Source organism: Psammomys obesus, unplaced genomic scaffold (assembly GCF_907164565.1).
Source record: "Psammomys obesus unplaced genomic scaffold, mPsaObe1.curated_primary_1811, whole genome shotgun sequence".
Lineage (NCBI taxonomy): Eukaryota > Metazoa > Chordata > Mammalia > Rodentia > Muridae > Psammomys > Psammomys obesus.
In genome coordinates, this window is record NW_026596463.1 from 901,260 (window position 1) to 917,100 (window position 15,841).

Genomic DNA, 15,841 nt, shown 5'->3' on the forward strand with positions numbered 1-15,841 from the left:
GTAGAAAGTAATCTTGATGAAGCATGTATTGGAACAGTGTTTAACTGCAGGTTGTTTGTGCTAAGGACACTGGGTAGGTGATAAGCAGGGACAGTGGTTTGTTCTTTAGTGTATAGCTCTGCACCTGTAATCATTTGTAATAGTAAAAAATATGCTGCATTTTAATGCATATACTAATACGCAAACTATTTTGAGAGAAGGGCCCACACATAGCCCAGGCTGGCTTTGAACTCAAGCTTATCCATCTTGCCTCAGCCTCCTGAATCCTAGAATTACAAGTGTGCTCCGTCATGCCCAGCCCTTAATGCATCGCTTCTGCAAGAACACTATTATGCCATGTTATCTCAGACTGGGAGACTCCTAGGCTAGCAAAAGTAAGTCACAACTCTTTAGGAATTCTTAAACACTCTTATCTCTCTCAAAATTGGTTCCTAGGAAGATCTAACTATTGCTTTACTTTTTACTAAGCAAAAATTTCAGGAACAAGTAGTAGAATTTAAAATTATTTCTTTCTTATACCACTCTTAAGCATTCTTTAAAAAAAAAAAAATGCATACCGTAGCTAGCTGCTTTAGTTTAAAAGAGAGACTCTCTCGAGTTGGCTTCCTTGTGCATCTTGTCTTTGCTCTACCCATTGTCAGGGCGTCTTCTGTCTGTCTGGGTCCCTTCCAGAGCACCATGTTGAACCCATGCCTCTCACCAGACACGGTGCATCTCAGTCAGCCCCTCTCCCTGTCAGTGTCCTCTCTCCCTGTTGGTAGTGTGTACTTCTCCATGCAATTAAATGGTTCTGAGTGAAAGAGCAGCTGGTTTGTCTTTCAGAGACTGGGTCTGGAGGTGAGAGTGGAGACACAGGCAGGAGCAGTGAGGACAGCAGCGAGGACTCCTCCAGTGAACAAGAGAGCGAGACTGGAAGCGAGGCAGATGCAAAACGCAAAACCAAGAGGAAAAGGTGAGATACTTTCTCAGTTTTTCTCTAGAAGTTTCCCAGAGCTACTATTTCTCCTTAATTCTCCGAGTTAGAAAATGCCCATGTAAACCTTGGCTTACCTTGTTTAGGTTTCATTTTGAACAGATCTTAGGGTACATTTTCAAACGTGGTATCACCTTGTAAGGCTGCCTTCAATGACCAAGCAGTAGGGATGAAACACTTAATTACCTTTTGCAGCAATTTTGCTGAGGGCTAAAATTAAATCCTTCAGCACTTTGCCATTATATAACTAAGACAATTGATTTTTCTAAATAATGTTACATTAAAAGATCATGATCCGGATATCAGAGTCAAGGGCTGTGAAGGAAGACGGTCAGAAGATACTTAAGGGTTAGTGCTTTTCCAGCTCTGCCGTTAACAACAGCGTCCTCGTGTGTTAAGGTGTCGTTAAGAGTTTGAGTAATTGGGGCTAATACCTTGGATTGTGTGGCTCTCTTCTCCCCGCTGCGGCCAGAGTGGCCTGCACTGACTCCCTGGCCCTTCTCGGGGCCTGCTGCCTGCTCCTGTGATGAGCTTGCAGCTTGGGCTCAGTGGTGGCTGACAGCACTGATTGGGCGCAGTACGCTCTCTGCTCCTTTTATTACAGACAGTAATTAAAGCAGCTCGCCCTGCCACTTCCATAACAAACACAGCATAATGCCCTAATTATGACTTTATTAATTTAAGTCAGGATTTAATGATTTTAAAAGTGATTTATATTGTTTTTCCTGTTCAGAACAAATGAAATCTGTAGGTTAAATTAATACAGGCTTTTCATCATTGCAAAGTTAAAAACCTAGTTACCAGTAAATTCCTCTCATTAGGTTAACATCTGAAACTCTAAGCAGTAAGGTAAACAATAATTACCATCAGAATTGAGTGATGCGTAATAAAATAACACTTTTACCTTTAAAACCCTCTCTGCAGTGCCAGGAGTGATGTCGCCTTAGAAGAGCTCCCTTGCTGCGGGGAGTGGAGTGCCTTGGCTTGTAATCACCTGTGACCGCAGGCGCTGTGCTTGCTTTTGACTTCAGGCTAGCTGTGATGGTCGGGTTGGGAAAGTGTTTCAAGAAAAGGAACATGGTCATCAGCACAGCAGTGTTTCCTCAGATGGCAGATGTCATCATAGAATATACTTTTAATCACATGTTAGTTTCATATTTTTTTCTTCAGAAATGTTTTTGTTAAATTTTTATTTATGTTTGAATTTAAAGTAACTGTTACACCAAAGTGAACCACAGAAATATTCTAAGCCATTTTATTTGCAGGTACTTGTTCTCAACAGTGCATTGGGAATAATATATATTGCTATTATTTTGTAGGAGAGAAAACAACATATTTTCCATCTTCAGATATAATTACATGTGCTCTGAGATGTTGCCATTGCTCCATTTTTTAATAAACAGCAATCATATTTCCTCTACAAAAATCAATTCTGAGAATTATTGATTCTTCTTTCCTCACCACTCCGCCGCCTCCTGTGTTTCTCAGCCTGTCTCTTAGAATTTGTTTGTTTGCCAGCACATTTAAAGTTCTTGATAATCTTTAAGTATCTTCAGAAACTACTTTTTAGTAGTGACAAGTGTTTGTTACTAAATTTGAATTTTACATCCCGAAGTATCTTCATGATAGACACAATAGTATATTACAGGGGAAGTTGGTCCTCAGAAGGAGACAGATGTGAATTCAAAGTATTTGAATTCAGAGTTCATGATTTCCTCTCCCGCCAGTGTGTCCTTAAAGGTACTTAACCTCAAATGTTGGTTTCCTTACCGTAAGGGTGTTAATGTACCCAGGAAGTGAGTGTCTACAGCAGATCACTGGAATGAAGTACCCAGCACGGCCTGGCCCAAGGTAGATTATTCAAACCAAAACCATAAACCTTAGGTTGATTGACTGGTTGATTGCGTGTTTGGGTGTGTGTGCACCATATCACATAGGAGCCCGGGGAAGTTAGGACAAGGTCTTGGATTCCCTGGAACTGGAATTCTGGGTAGTTGTAAGCTGCCATGGGGATGCTTACAACTGAACTCAAGGTCTTTTTTAAGAGCTCCAAGCTCTCTTAACTGCAGAGCTGGCTGTCTAGTCCCCAACGTGGGTTTTGAAAAGAGCCGGCACATGTGCATGCATTCATGCACACACAGTGAAAGGAACTGGACTTTGCGTTTTGGGGGAAGTCTCAGCACCTCGTGGCACTTAGTTTGTCTCTCTTCACTCTCTTTGTTCTCTTTGGGGAATATTTCTAACTTGCCCAGTTACCTTGCTTCTGCTCTCAAGTTATATCCTTTGCTAAAGAAGATTCCTAATCTTGGTTATCTAGTGTGCGTGCCCCTTTGAGTGTTCTTACAAAACCTCTGTACTTTGCACCTTCTTGCTTCCGTGTCTTGTCACTGCCGTTGTATTTCTCTGTATGCGCCAGTCCCCCACAGACACTGTAAGCTGACACACACGTCATCCGTGTCTCACCACCACTATCTTTAGTACCTAGCATGGGCCTAACAAGTTAGTAATAAATACTAGTTGACTAAGGGAATAGCACTTTTAGTGAAATGGCATATTAAAGGAATCCTGTGAGAGTGTGACTTGGCATGTACCTTCTCAGCATTTAGGAGTGTGAGGCTATCCTGGGCTACATAGCAACAAAGCAAAACCCTATCTCTAAATAAACAAATAGGAATTTTCTCTTGGCTAATTTAACATTTTCTTGTATAATATATTTAAGATCACATTTGTGTGCTTGTCTAATTGATCTTTTTAAGAAAGAAACAAAATCTACCAAAGCAGGTCTGTTGACAGAAGTAGATGTGTAAATATTTGTTTGTTTGTTTTTGTTTTTTTTTGAGACAGGGTTTTTCTTTGTAGCCCTGGCTGTCCTGGAACTGTCTCAGTAGACCAGGCTGGCCTTGAACTCATGGAGATCCACCTGCCTCTGCCTACCAAGTGCTGGGATTAAGGGTGTATGTCACCACCACTGTCCAGCATTGTATGAACTCTTAAAATTATCAGTAAGCAATATTTTGAGATATCATCTTAAAAATCAGCCTAAGTTCTGAGAATTTCTTAATGTTAGCTCTTAATTTCTAGAAAACCAACTGGCCGTCTCGTAGTATTTTTCTGTGTTGTTGTTGACTGTCAGTTAGTGTTGCTCCATGATTCTGCACTAGCATTCGGGCCACCTTACTTGGTTGCAGGCAGCATCACCCTTAGCGTTCATGACATCGAATTTACTTGTGTGTGAGCACATCTTCCCCGTGCGCTGCGTGGAGATCAGGGGACCACCTGTAGGATCCCAGTCTGTCCTTCTGTGCAGGCCCTGAAGATCTGACTCAGGGTGTCAGGCTTGTCAGCAGGGACCTCCACCCATGGACCCACCTCAGTAGCTCTTACTTAATTTCACATTTTAGAAGTTTAAGCCTTCTTCATTATGTTTTATAAAATCATTTATATTTGTATACATAAGGGATTTGCGGTTTATATTTCAAAATTTGTCTTTATTCATAGTGATTCAGAAGATGGGGAGAAGAAAAATGAAAAATCCAAAGCTTCTGAATCATCCAGTGAGGAATCCAGTTCTATTGAAGAATGTTCTTCAGAGTCAGAGTCAGGGTCCGACAGTGACCCTGCACCTAGAAAACTGGCTAAGGTGAGACCAGGCCTGTTCTTTGACTGATGGCCGTACATCATGTAATTCTTGCCACTTAACAAGAAATACTTTTGATCGGCAGTGGTGGTGCACGCACCTTTTTGTCTGACTCAGGAGGCAGAGGCAGGTGGATCTCTGGTTTCGAGGCCAGTCTGATCTACAAAGAGTTCCAGGGCTACAAAAAGGAACCCTGTCTCAAAAAACCAAAACCAAACATAAAAGAAGCAACACTTTGGCAGATTGAATTTTTGTTAGGAAGAAGGTAAGGACAGTGCCTTCAAGAGTGTCACTACAACTCTGATGGATACATTATCCTCACCCCCCTGTGGTTTTGCTCCCCAATGATCTTCCTGATAACCCAGCTCTGTACCCACTCCTGCTCCTGAGATTTTCAGGTAGGCCAAGACAGAGTTTACTTTTGCTGAAAGGAATGTGAATAGAAGCATCAGAAATAGATAGCACTGAGCACAGGACTACAAATGTAGAGACATTAAGATCCTGATTTTGGCATGCGTTTAAAAAAATATTTAGCGGTGAATATGTGATACATAAAAGGTACAAAATGTTTTCAACGTTTTAAGTTACATGTTATTTAGCTAGTTACATTTACTTCTTTTAAGCAAGCATTCAGGAATCATGTATTTGAATTGCACATGTGTAAATTGCACATTGAATGTTTTATCTGGTTAGTATGAAAGCTCACATTGTAAATAAAGGTGTGATACGAAGTTGAGCTCTGACAAGGCTTGTCTTTGTGATCTCAGATTGTCACAGCTTTCATGTAAGTGATCACACCAATAAACAGGGTTAGTATGCTCACCTCTCCCCCCAAGTCTAGAATAGTGACTGTCAGAAGTTGCCAGTCACTGAATTCTGTTTCTTCCTAATCCAGTATTTTAAGAAATTCACTTTTTAATTCTGTGAATTTGAATTTCCTTAGTATGTTATCTCAGTAGCCAGAAATGAAAATAAAGTCATTCAAATAGGCCCCCCACATCTGGATTCACTGTTAAGAATAAGTATATTTAAAATGCTGCTAGTGTTTATCTTGTCACATTTGAAATACTCTTGCAAATGGTAAAACTTACGTTAAAATTGAATTCTTATATAACAAAATTTAAGATTTCTGTCTTTCAGAAATTCATATAAACTTGTAGAGATTTTGAGTTGTTAATGTGGACTCATCAAAACATACGGAGAATTTCACATGTCCTCATTTTTTACTTTAAAAAGCTTAACAGATTATTTTAAATAAAGAGCTTTGGATGGTGACAGGAAGCACAACCCAGGGCGGGTAGGAATCAGTGTTTTATAAGTGATGTATAATTAAAGTCAGTTATTTCTTACAGTTTTGTAAAGTTAAAAATCATAGAATCCACTGCCTATGCTGTGCTAGCACCCACAGAGGCACCCCAAAGTTAGCATCCCCTTTGTTCCCTTCTCACTGGGGACTTCAATGAGGAGCTCACATTTCTTGATAATTGATGTTAAGAGCAGGGTCCCAAGCCAAGCTTCTTGAGTGAGAAATTCAAGCTGTACATTGTTTTATGCCTATGAGTTCCTCAGGTCACACACTATCCTAGAGTGCCATTTTCTCCCTGAGTTAGGTGGAAAGGCTAGCATTTGTGTTTATTTATTAACTTCTGCTTTAATTTTACAATTGAACCAGATAATCCCTGCATTTCAGCTACCATATTTTTATCTTCGTTTTATTCTGAATGTCTTGAAGAGTACCGTGTGATCATAAGTACACCAAAATTTTAATAATAGGTGACTTTATAGTTGTGAAAATTTTCCCTTCTATGAAATGCTGTGGCTTTTGCTCAAATTATGAGTAATGAAGCCAGATGGTGGCCCCTTTGCCTTCATTTAGCTGGCAGAGTGTTGGCACTGAAAATTCGTGTCTTCAATCTGCAGCTTGCATCTTACTATTTTTCTTTCATCTGGACAATGCATTTGGGGGCACATTGAGTATGAACATGAGACCTTGGAGATAGCTTGAGTATATGGCTTTCAAACTTTGAAATTTTGTGGTGGTTCATGAGGCTAGCATGGTGTTCCTGTTGTCAGGTAGCACCTTATGCTCTAGTCTCCGTCTATAAAGCAGACCCCAGTGCCACCTTTGTCGCGTTATGTCTTATGGGAAACAAATACACAAAAGCAGCGTGAAGTGCTGTTGGGGGTTTTTTGTCGTTGTTTGGTTGGTTTGGTTTTGGTTTTTTGAGACAGACTAGATTTTTCAAATAACCAAATATCTTGAGATATCTCAAATATCTTTTTTCTATTTTTTTATCTCAGATATCTTGAGATAGCCCTGGCTGCCCTAGAACTTGCTCCCTCATCTCACTGCGGTTTTCATCCTGTTTAGCTAGGACCTGTACTGAAAGAACCCTGGACTCCCTGTGGGTCTTGTCTCCTGTGGTTTTCTACTCTTTTTAAATAATACTGAAATTTTAAGTCTTTTTTCAGTTGTGACAACTGTGAGTCACATAGCGCTCTGTCTTCTGAGCTCACAATCTCCAGCTACCCACCTTTTCTGTAAGTTTTAGCTTTGGTAGGTACTCTCTACCCATATAGCCAAGATCAAGCTGTGCCTCCTTGGACCTGCTTTGTGAGTCAGCATCTACCGTTAGTCTTTATCTGCTAGTTTCTCTTTGGCCGTCCAGACCCTCAAGTGGTTTAAAGGGGAGCTGGAAGTGGAGCAGAGTGAGAGTCAAAAGAATAATTTTCATTCCCTCCATCTCCTACATTTTAACTCAGCTACTTCTTAGTAATGTCATAGCTGCAGATACTGCTCTGCAGGCGCCATCAGGATCCTGTGTGTTTCCTGCCATGAAACCTCCTTTGCTTCTATAGTCCACTAGTGCACTAACACATAGCACTAATGCCTCTCTATCACTCTATTTTCACATCTTTTCCCCAGATTTAAACCAGATGCTTAGGCCTATGAGGGGCTGTTGGATCTTTAGCCTAGCACTTATCTGACACTGCACACTAGCTGTCTACCCTGGTTCTGTGCTTTCCTGTGACTCCTTCTACTCTGTGTAGATAGTTACCAAGACTCCCAGATTTTGCCTCCAGTTTTTCATATCTGTTTTTCCTTTCCTCCTGTCGCTGTCTAGATTCATTCTTCTTCAGCTTCAGTATACCTTTGTCATAGTCATCCTTGGACTAAGGTTTTTCCAACCCCTGCCTTCAGCACAGTGGCTGGATCAAGTGATGCTTGCTGCCATTTGAGTTCAGTAAACTCCTTAGCTACCATATGTAAATCCATCCTCTCATTTTAATCTATTCGTTTTTGGGCCTAATACTCAGGCTTTTCTTGTGAAACTGTGTGCTTGGCTGTTTCTGAGCCTTTCTTTGTTCATCTTTGCATATTTCTCTCAATAAAGAAAACAGAAGGTGAGGAGGCAGAGGCCTATTAGACTGCAGCCTTCACTTCTCCTCAAGGATGGTGACTGCAAGGAACTGAGATGGTACTGTTGGGAGAGATTCACTCCTGGATATCTATATTCCTTCAGGGTTCATCGCTTAATACTGTCTTGTGATCAGTAATGGCCATAGAACATGATCTTCCTTCAGATTTAATTATTTTATGGACAAGTGTACGTTTATGTACAGGTGTTCTATTCTGAAAATGTGTCCAAAAATGTTTTGAGTATTGGCCTTTTTATGAAATAAATTTTTTTCTGTGTGTGTGTGTGTGTGTGTGTGTGTGTGTGTGTGTGTGTTTTGAGGCAGGGTTTCTCTGTGTAGCCTTGGTTGTTTTGGTCCTGTTTTGTAGACTAGCCTGGCCTCAAACTCACAGCAGTTTGCCTGTGTCTGCCTCCTTGAGTGCTGGGATTAAAGGCATGTGCCACCATGCCCTGCTATAAAATAATTATTTTTTTCCAAGTAATACCTATACCAAAAACATTTTTTTAGATTTATCTAATTTTTATTTTGTGTGTATATTTGTTAGCCTGCACGTGTAAGCATGCATGCCCACAGTGGCCAGAAGAGGGAGTAGGAACCACAGTAGCAGATACTTGTGAGCCACTGTGGGCACTAGGAACTGAACGTATGTCCTCTGCAAGAGTAGCCAGTGCTCTTAATCACTGAACCATGTGCAGCACCTCAAAATCCCTCTCAATAGTTCCATATTGTAAGCACTTTTACATGCTTTATACGATGTAAGGGAAAATATTTTTATATGGAAGAGTAGAGAGAAAACTTAGCAACACAGACATATGTGGAAATAATTTTCATTTGTATCCATGTCTTAGATTTTTTTTGTAACATAAACAACTTATAATATGCACATTAAGATGTGTTTAGCAGCCGGGTGCAGTGGTGCACACCTATATTCCCAACACTTAGGGAGGCAGAGGCAGGTGGATCTTTGAGTTCCAGGCCAGCCTGGTCTACAAAGTGAGTCCAAGACCACACAGAGAAATGCTATCTCAAAAACAAAAAACAAACAGACAAAAAGATGTGTTTAGCAGATGGTAAGCATTTTATACTTAAGCAAACTTTGTTTTTCCTTCATTGAACCTAGGGTTCAGTATTCCTGTAGCAGCATGTTGGGATGCTCCTTCATCCTAAGGTTGTGGCAGTGGGGTAATATTCTGCTGTTCATACATTAGCTGTGCTGTCCTGTGATCTCTGTGCTATGTGTACCAGCTCCTACAGAGAGAGATAATGAGGAAAGTGGTCTTTTGAAATCATGGTTATAATGTGATGTGAATGCATCTGTTCTATACACGTTAACACTGTTTTGTCTGGGGTATTGTATGGTGCTGAGTGTAGGTACTAACATGAGTGCAATGTATGTGTATGTACATGAGTGTAGAGGACTGAGGTTGGTATCAGGTGCCTTCCTCAATCACTTCCCACCTTATTTTTTGAGCAAGATTTGTCGTTGAACCTGGACTTCCCAGATTTGGTTCGACTAGTTGGCCAGTGACCACTGGGGATCTTGCCTGTGTTGGCATCATAGGTGCTAGCATTACAGTCAAGTCCTGTGCCTGGCTCTGGGTGTGGGTGGTAGGGACCTGAATTCAGGTTCCGTGCTCGAATAGCAAGCATTGACCACTGACAAATCACTCCAGCTCTGTTAACAATGTTTTCATTACATACACCATACTTAAGGTGGAACAGCCTATCAGTGTTAAATAAGTATGAAGTATTTAGTATTCTTGTACTTACCACTTAATAAATGTTAAAAATATATCTTTATGTCTGGATCATGAGATTAATGTGTGACCTATCTATGGAAATCTGTGTATTTCTAACAGTGTGTGAAAAGTCCATAATTATCTCAGGGTTTCTGTACCTTAGAACTTTGCTGTTCCTCTGTGGTGGGTACTATGAAATTTATAATCTCCCTAGTGGTCTCAGAATCAGTCACTGTCTGCAAATGTTAAGATTTCCTTAACATAAATAAAGGCCTAGTGATACAGATAACTGACCTGTGACAACGCAGTTTTACTACTTGGTATGAAGTGAATCCTGCAAAAGGTCCAAAGAAACGATGTGCAGGCTGCCTTCAGATCAAGTCTGTCTGCTCACAGGCTTGTCCAGCTGTTGAAATCTTTAACTTCTGTGACTATTGAGGAATGTTGGTCTTTAATCTAAAAATTCGAAGCTTTGTCTCTTTCAGTGTTTTGTCTTTCTCAGTTTAGTTCACATTTTAAATTCTTCAAGAAAGAAATGTTTGATTTCAGTTTTGAGATCTTTAAAGCAAAGGGAGACCACAGTCAGTCGTTGCTGCTGAGGCAGGAGTTTCTCTGATGGGGAAGGTGGCCAGGTCCCTTGTACTGCTCATTAATACTAATCTGATCTAGATTTTAAGAACAGTAGGGGATGGAGAAGCTTTTCATAGGGTCGGTCCTGTTATATAGTTTTGCATTCCAGCCTTTGTACAATAGAAGCATGTCTGGTGCTTATCACACTTTTCTGTAATCAGTATGCAAATGGATATTCATGATGCATGAAAAAATATCACAGATTGTTACATATTTTTGCTTGTGTTTAGAACTTAAGATCCTTTATTTATTTTTTGAAGTGAAATACATTAACTAGAATTTAGTTTCTTAACCCTGTAATTTTGTATTTCATTTTGAAAATGTTCCTGTGTTGGTGTAATGAATATCATAGGGACAAGATGGAGATTTGGAGGCAGTGGGTTGATAAGTAGATATGCTTTGCAGCAAGATCTTAAGATCAGTAACTGTTGTCCTTATAAAAGTCAAATACAGTTACTCAGCTGTTAAAAACCTAATTCTCTATTTAAAAAAATATACAAAAACAAATTGTCTATCTTTCTGCTTGATCTCCTTTCAAGTACTAACACAATGGAAACAGTGGGTGATCTGTCAGTGTGTTTGCTTTGTCAATGGTGGTTTTTATAAATATTGGGAGGGTAAGAAATAAAATTCACAGTAAAATATGATTTCATCTGCCTTTTCTCCGCAGCTCCGTGGCTCATGCCGCGGTGTGAAATCCTCATTTTACACACTTTGCAGGCCGAGTACATGAATTATGCATTGAGCAAGAAGAATCTCCTGCCTCAAGTCCTATATGCATTTGCCCAGGTTCTGTCTCTATTACCAAGATGAATTGCAAATGGAGAAATGTTTGATGGAATGGGGCTCTTAACTTCTTTGTTTAGAATTCAGATTTTTATTTTTATAGTAGATCCTTTAAGTATGAAAATGTTGTGAACTTACTATGGATTTCTTAAAATGAAAAATGAAATATAATGTAGGAGAAGCGTGCTGGCATATCATGCAGCGTTTTATAGCCGTGATTCGGAATGCAAGGCTTTTCCAATTTGGTGGAAATGACCGTCATCTATTGCTAATGTTGTATTTCAGTCACTGCTTATTTGCGCTCCTTAAAAAGTCAATGGGATTTTTTTCCTTTTTAGGGTCCACTTCCTTCTCTTCTAGGCTTCTGATGAGAGACCACAGCTGATTCACATGTAGCTCTCCTCTGTGTTGTGTGGACCTGGTTTGTGCCTGATAGACACTGCCACACATTCTTGGCTTTGAAGTAAAAAATAGGGTGTAGGTTTGCCTTCAGCTCTAATTTTATCTGGCAGTGAATAGGTTACTAATTTTTCAGGTGGTGAGCTTATAGTTCAATAAATTATTAGACAGTTTTGTTATTGCAGCTGCTGGGAAGCTACACCCATTTAGCAGCATTTTGATGAGCCATAGACTCATAACCTTTTGGTTATGTTTTTATTTGGAGGAATGAAAGTCTAGTTGGAATGACGTTTGTATTCTGAATTGGCTTTCATTAACTTGTAACTTAAATTTCAGTCTCAGAACTGACATCTCTTCCGTTTGTTTTCCTGCAGGCTAGATGTTGTTTCTCACATGCAGAGCTTAGACGGGGCAGGTGCTGCTTGGTGGTTAAAGAAGTATGGAGTTAAAACATACCTAGAAGGCTTTGAGCTTTCAGCGGTGGGAGGAAAGAAAACAATGCGCATTTTTCTTTCAGTTACAATCTTTTTGGTTTTATCGTGCATTCTTTTCTAACCCTTGAACAACTCTCTGAGTGTTGGCATGCAGGAGAATATAAGCAGAATGTTAGACATATGAAAACATTATTTCCCAGAGGCTTTTTGTGGGTGTGGTTGCACCCACACTGTTTGAAGTGCACCAGGAGAAGAGTGGACCCTTTGCTTCAGTGGCATAATTTTTGCTTACAATAAGCTCAAAATTCTGTTGGTAAATCCTGTTATTTGAAAGTGGGAACTTTAGCTACGTAATTATTTCCATTGCTGAGCACAGAATCTGACACATATTTAAAATTCTGTATGTATCTATTGAATGAAAGAATGAACAAATAAACAAAAGTAAAATTTTTTATTTTGAAATTGAAAATTTATCAAAAAGAAAAAGTCAGATTAAGTGGCATTGATACAGATGTGTCCATTTAATATTCTGTTTCTGTTTCTTTCTTTGCTTGCTGTGCTATTCAGCTGTTCTTATTCATGTGCTAGGGGGCAGGGATGAGTATGTGTTCCTGTGTGTGGTTGCATGTGTGTATATGTGTACACTCACCTACTTATTTGTGTAGAAGCCAGAGATCAACATCTAGTGTTTTTCTCATTTGAATTTTCTTCTAAAGCTCTTTTATATTCTTTTAAGCATGAAGTATTTTAACATAACAGTTTGTATGATGAGGAAGATATATGGTATGCTAACAGAAACTTGACTTGGGAAAGGGAAAGCATTCCTATCACTATATAGAAGTTTAAATTGTGTTTCTGTTTCTAAGACAAAGAATGAAAAACATGCTAGTATTGCAGTGATAAGAATACTTCATGGTTTCCTTTAGACAGGACCTGAAGTGAGGTTTTGATATTTTGCAGGCAAAAGAAAGAAAACCCCAGCAAGAAAGACATCCTCCCTCCAAAGATGTTTTCCTTCTGGATCTAGATGATTGTAAGTACTGGAACAACTTAGTCTTTTTTTTTTTTTTTTTTTTTAATAATTTATTAACTTATTTTATGTGTCAGATCACCTAGAACTGGAGTTACAGACAAGCTGCCACATGGGTGCTGGGAATTGAACCTGTGTCATTTGGAAGATTAGCCAGTGTTCTTAACCACTGAGCCATCCCTCCAGCCCACTGGAACTTCTTTTTGTTCTGTGTTTGAGTGTTCTGTATTTTTATAGTCCTTCTGTTGTAGTAAATAAAATGGTTTGTGTTGGGTTATATATGTTTATTATTAGACATAAGATTATCACAGTGGTATTATTTAACCCACTATCACAAGTAATAAGACATAGATACCTGTTAGATTTATAATTGCCTTATTTACCTTGGGCTGGGCAGATAGTTTCTTTACACTGTCTCAATATCGTCACCATCCATCTCCCAGTCCCCACCCAATGCCATCTGCCTTAATCCTCATCTGGTCTCCCTTCTGTATATAATCCCACGGTACTGGCTTTTATTCTTCATCTGGCCTTTCCACACCATTATTGGAGTCCTTTCTTTTATCCCACATGGTTTCTTCTCCATGCTAACCCGTGGCATCCTCATTCTTCTCTTTCTGTCCATCTGTTTTCCATGATTCTCTCTTGAACCCGAAAGCCCAGGAACCTTAGCTGTACCTACCCCATTCTGCCCTGCCCAGATATAGGCCGTTTAACCAACCAGTCAGGTATGTCTTGGGCAGGTTTACAAAGCAAGGATAAACGGAACCAGATCTTGAGGCCAATAACATGCATCAGACTAACCTCCAACATACTTCTCATGCAGGTTTCCTAATTTTTAGATAGATTTAAAGATTTAAAAGATGTAAAAGATTTCAAAGGTGGGAATTTTGCAGCCAGTGGTATCAGTGCCTTTCATTGGTTCAGCCTTTCAGTTCTGTGTCATGTGAATAGAGCACCAGATGTGTTCTGCTTTGGTAATTTGTCCTTGCATTACCAAATAATGATTCTGCCTCACGGCATCCACAACCTGAGGTCCTAGCTGTGGGGACTGACTCAGGTAACTAAGGAAACAGGAGGGAACTAGGAGAGTAATAGAAGAAAGACAGCACCATCTTCTATTTGCCACAGCAGCTTATGAAGCCTTGTCTGGCCACCTTGGCACTTCCTTCAGTGCTTTAACATCAAAAAGTCTTCATTCAAGAAATTTGCTTCTAAGTATTCAGACACCTACAACTTTACTCACCAAAGTATACATAGTCACAACTCTTAAGTCATTAAGCGTGGTGGGCACTGGGTAGTGCTGTGAAGGTTGTTGCTAGGTAGACTCTACTAGGAAAGCAATTAAGTATATGTTCTTAAATATTAAAGGGTCTCATTTTCAGTGTACTTTTCTGATGTGGAGGGTGAGTTGGTTTGGTGTTAGATTTGTCATAGATCCATTCTATTTCTATTTATGTTATCTATTGTGATAGCCATAGCAAATTCTTAATAGAAAAAAAGAAAAGTGTTTAATATAGAAATTCTTCCTTTAGAGAAATTGAACATATTTGACCGTATTAGCACTGATAATAAGGTTTGGTATCATCAGGTGTTGCTGCAGTTAGTTGAAGTAGAGGGAGTATATATGCTGCATTGATGGAACTAGAAGTCACGTTAAGTAAGGTAGAATAAAAGAGAAGCATTGCCATTTTGTCCCATGTGGCATCTGGGCTTGAAGAGATCATGAAAGCAGATAGAAGACTACAGGAGAAAAGAGAAGGGACAGGGAGTGGGTAAATGAGGGCAATATGATAGAACTCATCATATGCATATTTGAGAGTGCCATACAAAAGCCATTGCTTTTACAACTAACATGATGCTTTTTGAACTTAGAAGCAAATCTGGATCATTTTATTTTATTTATACTAGCAAAAGATTTTAAAGTTTTGTAGCATCTGGTACCACTAAGGGTCAGAGTGACAACACTGTGCTGTGGAGCATGTGCTCTCCACAGGAGTGCAGATACCACAGCATGGGCTGAATATTTTGGCTCATGGATTCAGCCCACCTTACCTTGGGCCTTGAGGTGAAAGTGAAGCATCATACCAGCTCCTATAGCTAAGGACTCATCACCTAAAGAAACGTGCAGCATCTCTCAAAGGTGCATTATCACTGGGGACCACACCTCCAACACTTGACCTCTGGGAACAGGTCATGTTCAGACCTGACAGCTGCATTGAGAATGCCAGGAATGAATTTTTGAAATGAGAGACACACCAGTGTACTCTTAGGGTTGTGGCCTCTACTCAGTCTCCCAGCACTATCAGTACATCCCTTCAGCCTGTGTTATCAAAGCCATGGGATGTGGGAGAGCACACTTGGGAGGGGTCGCTAAGCTGGGCTGAATAGGGGCATGGAGAAGAGTAAGAGCCCCTCCAGAAGCCTCCAGGAAGTTCCAGCAATAGACTGGCTGAGTCACAAAACAATTCTGCAGTTTGAATAAACCCAGCTGATGCAGTGGTTGAGGGCACTGCCATAAGCACAGGCGTGAGCCCAGCAGACCTTTTACTAGCTTCATAGGTTAATTTCTCTGTCTCATTCATTCTTAAAATGGTAAAGAAGAAGGTTGTTCAGTTTTTGCCAGGTCCTTTAGACTATGAAGTTACTTGACTCTGTGTGTGTCAGGAGAAAATATCCATGCCAGAATAATGTGTGACCTGTAGCCTGTTGTTGGACTTTGAGAAAGCAATATTCTTTCTGCCTGTGTGTGTGTGTGTGTGTGTGTGTGTGTGTGTGTGTGTGTGTGTGTGT

General features: G+C 39.9%; 1 protein-coding gene across 4 annotated transcripts in view; it reads left to right on the top strand.

The window, feature by feature from the left end:
- Window positions 1-15,841, top strand: part of Ap3b1 (adaptor related protein complex 3 subunit beta 1) — a 214,189-nt gene that overhangs the window by 126,646 nt on the left and 71,702 nt on the right. For all 4 annotated transcript variants that reach the window (XM_055598376.1, XM_055598377.1, XM_055598378.1 and 1 more), the window contains 3 exons: window positions 823-952; window positions 4,472-4,613; window positions 12,979-13,051. In XM_055598376.1, the coding sequence (XP_055454351.1) occupies window positions 823-952; window positions 4,472-4,613; window positions 12,979-13,051 (345 nt within the window). The remainder of the gene's footprint in view (window positions 1-822; window positions 953-4,471; window positions 4,614-12,978; window positions 13,052-15,841) is intronic.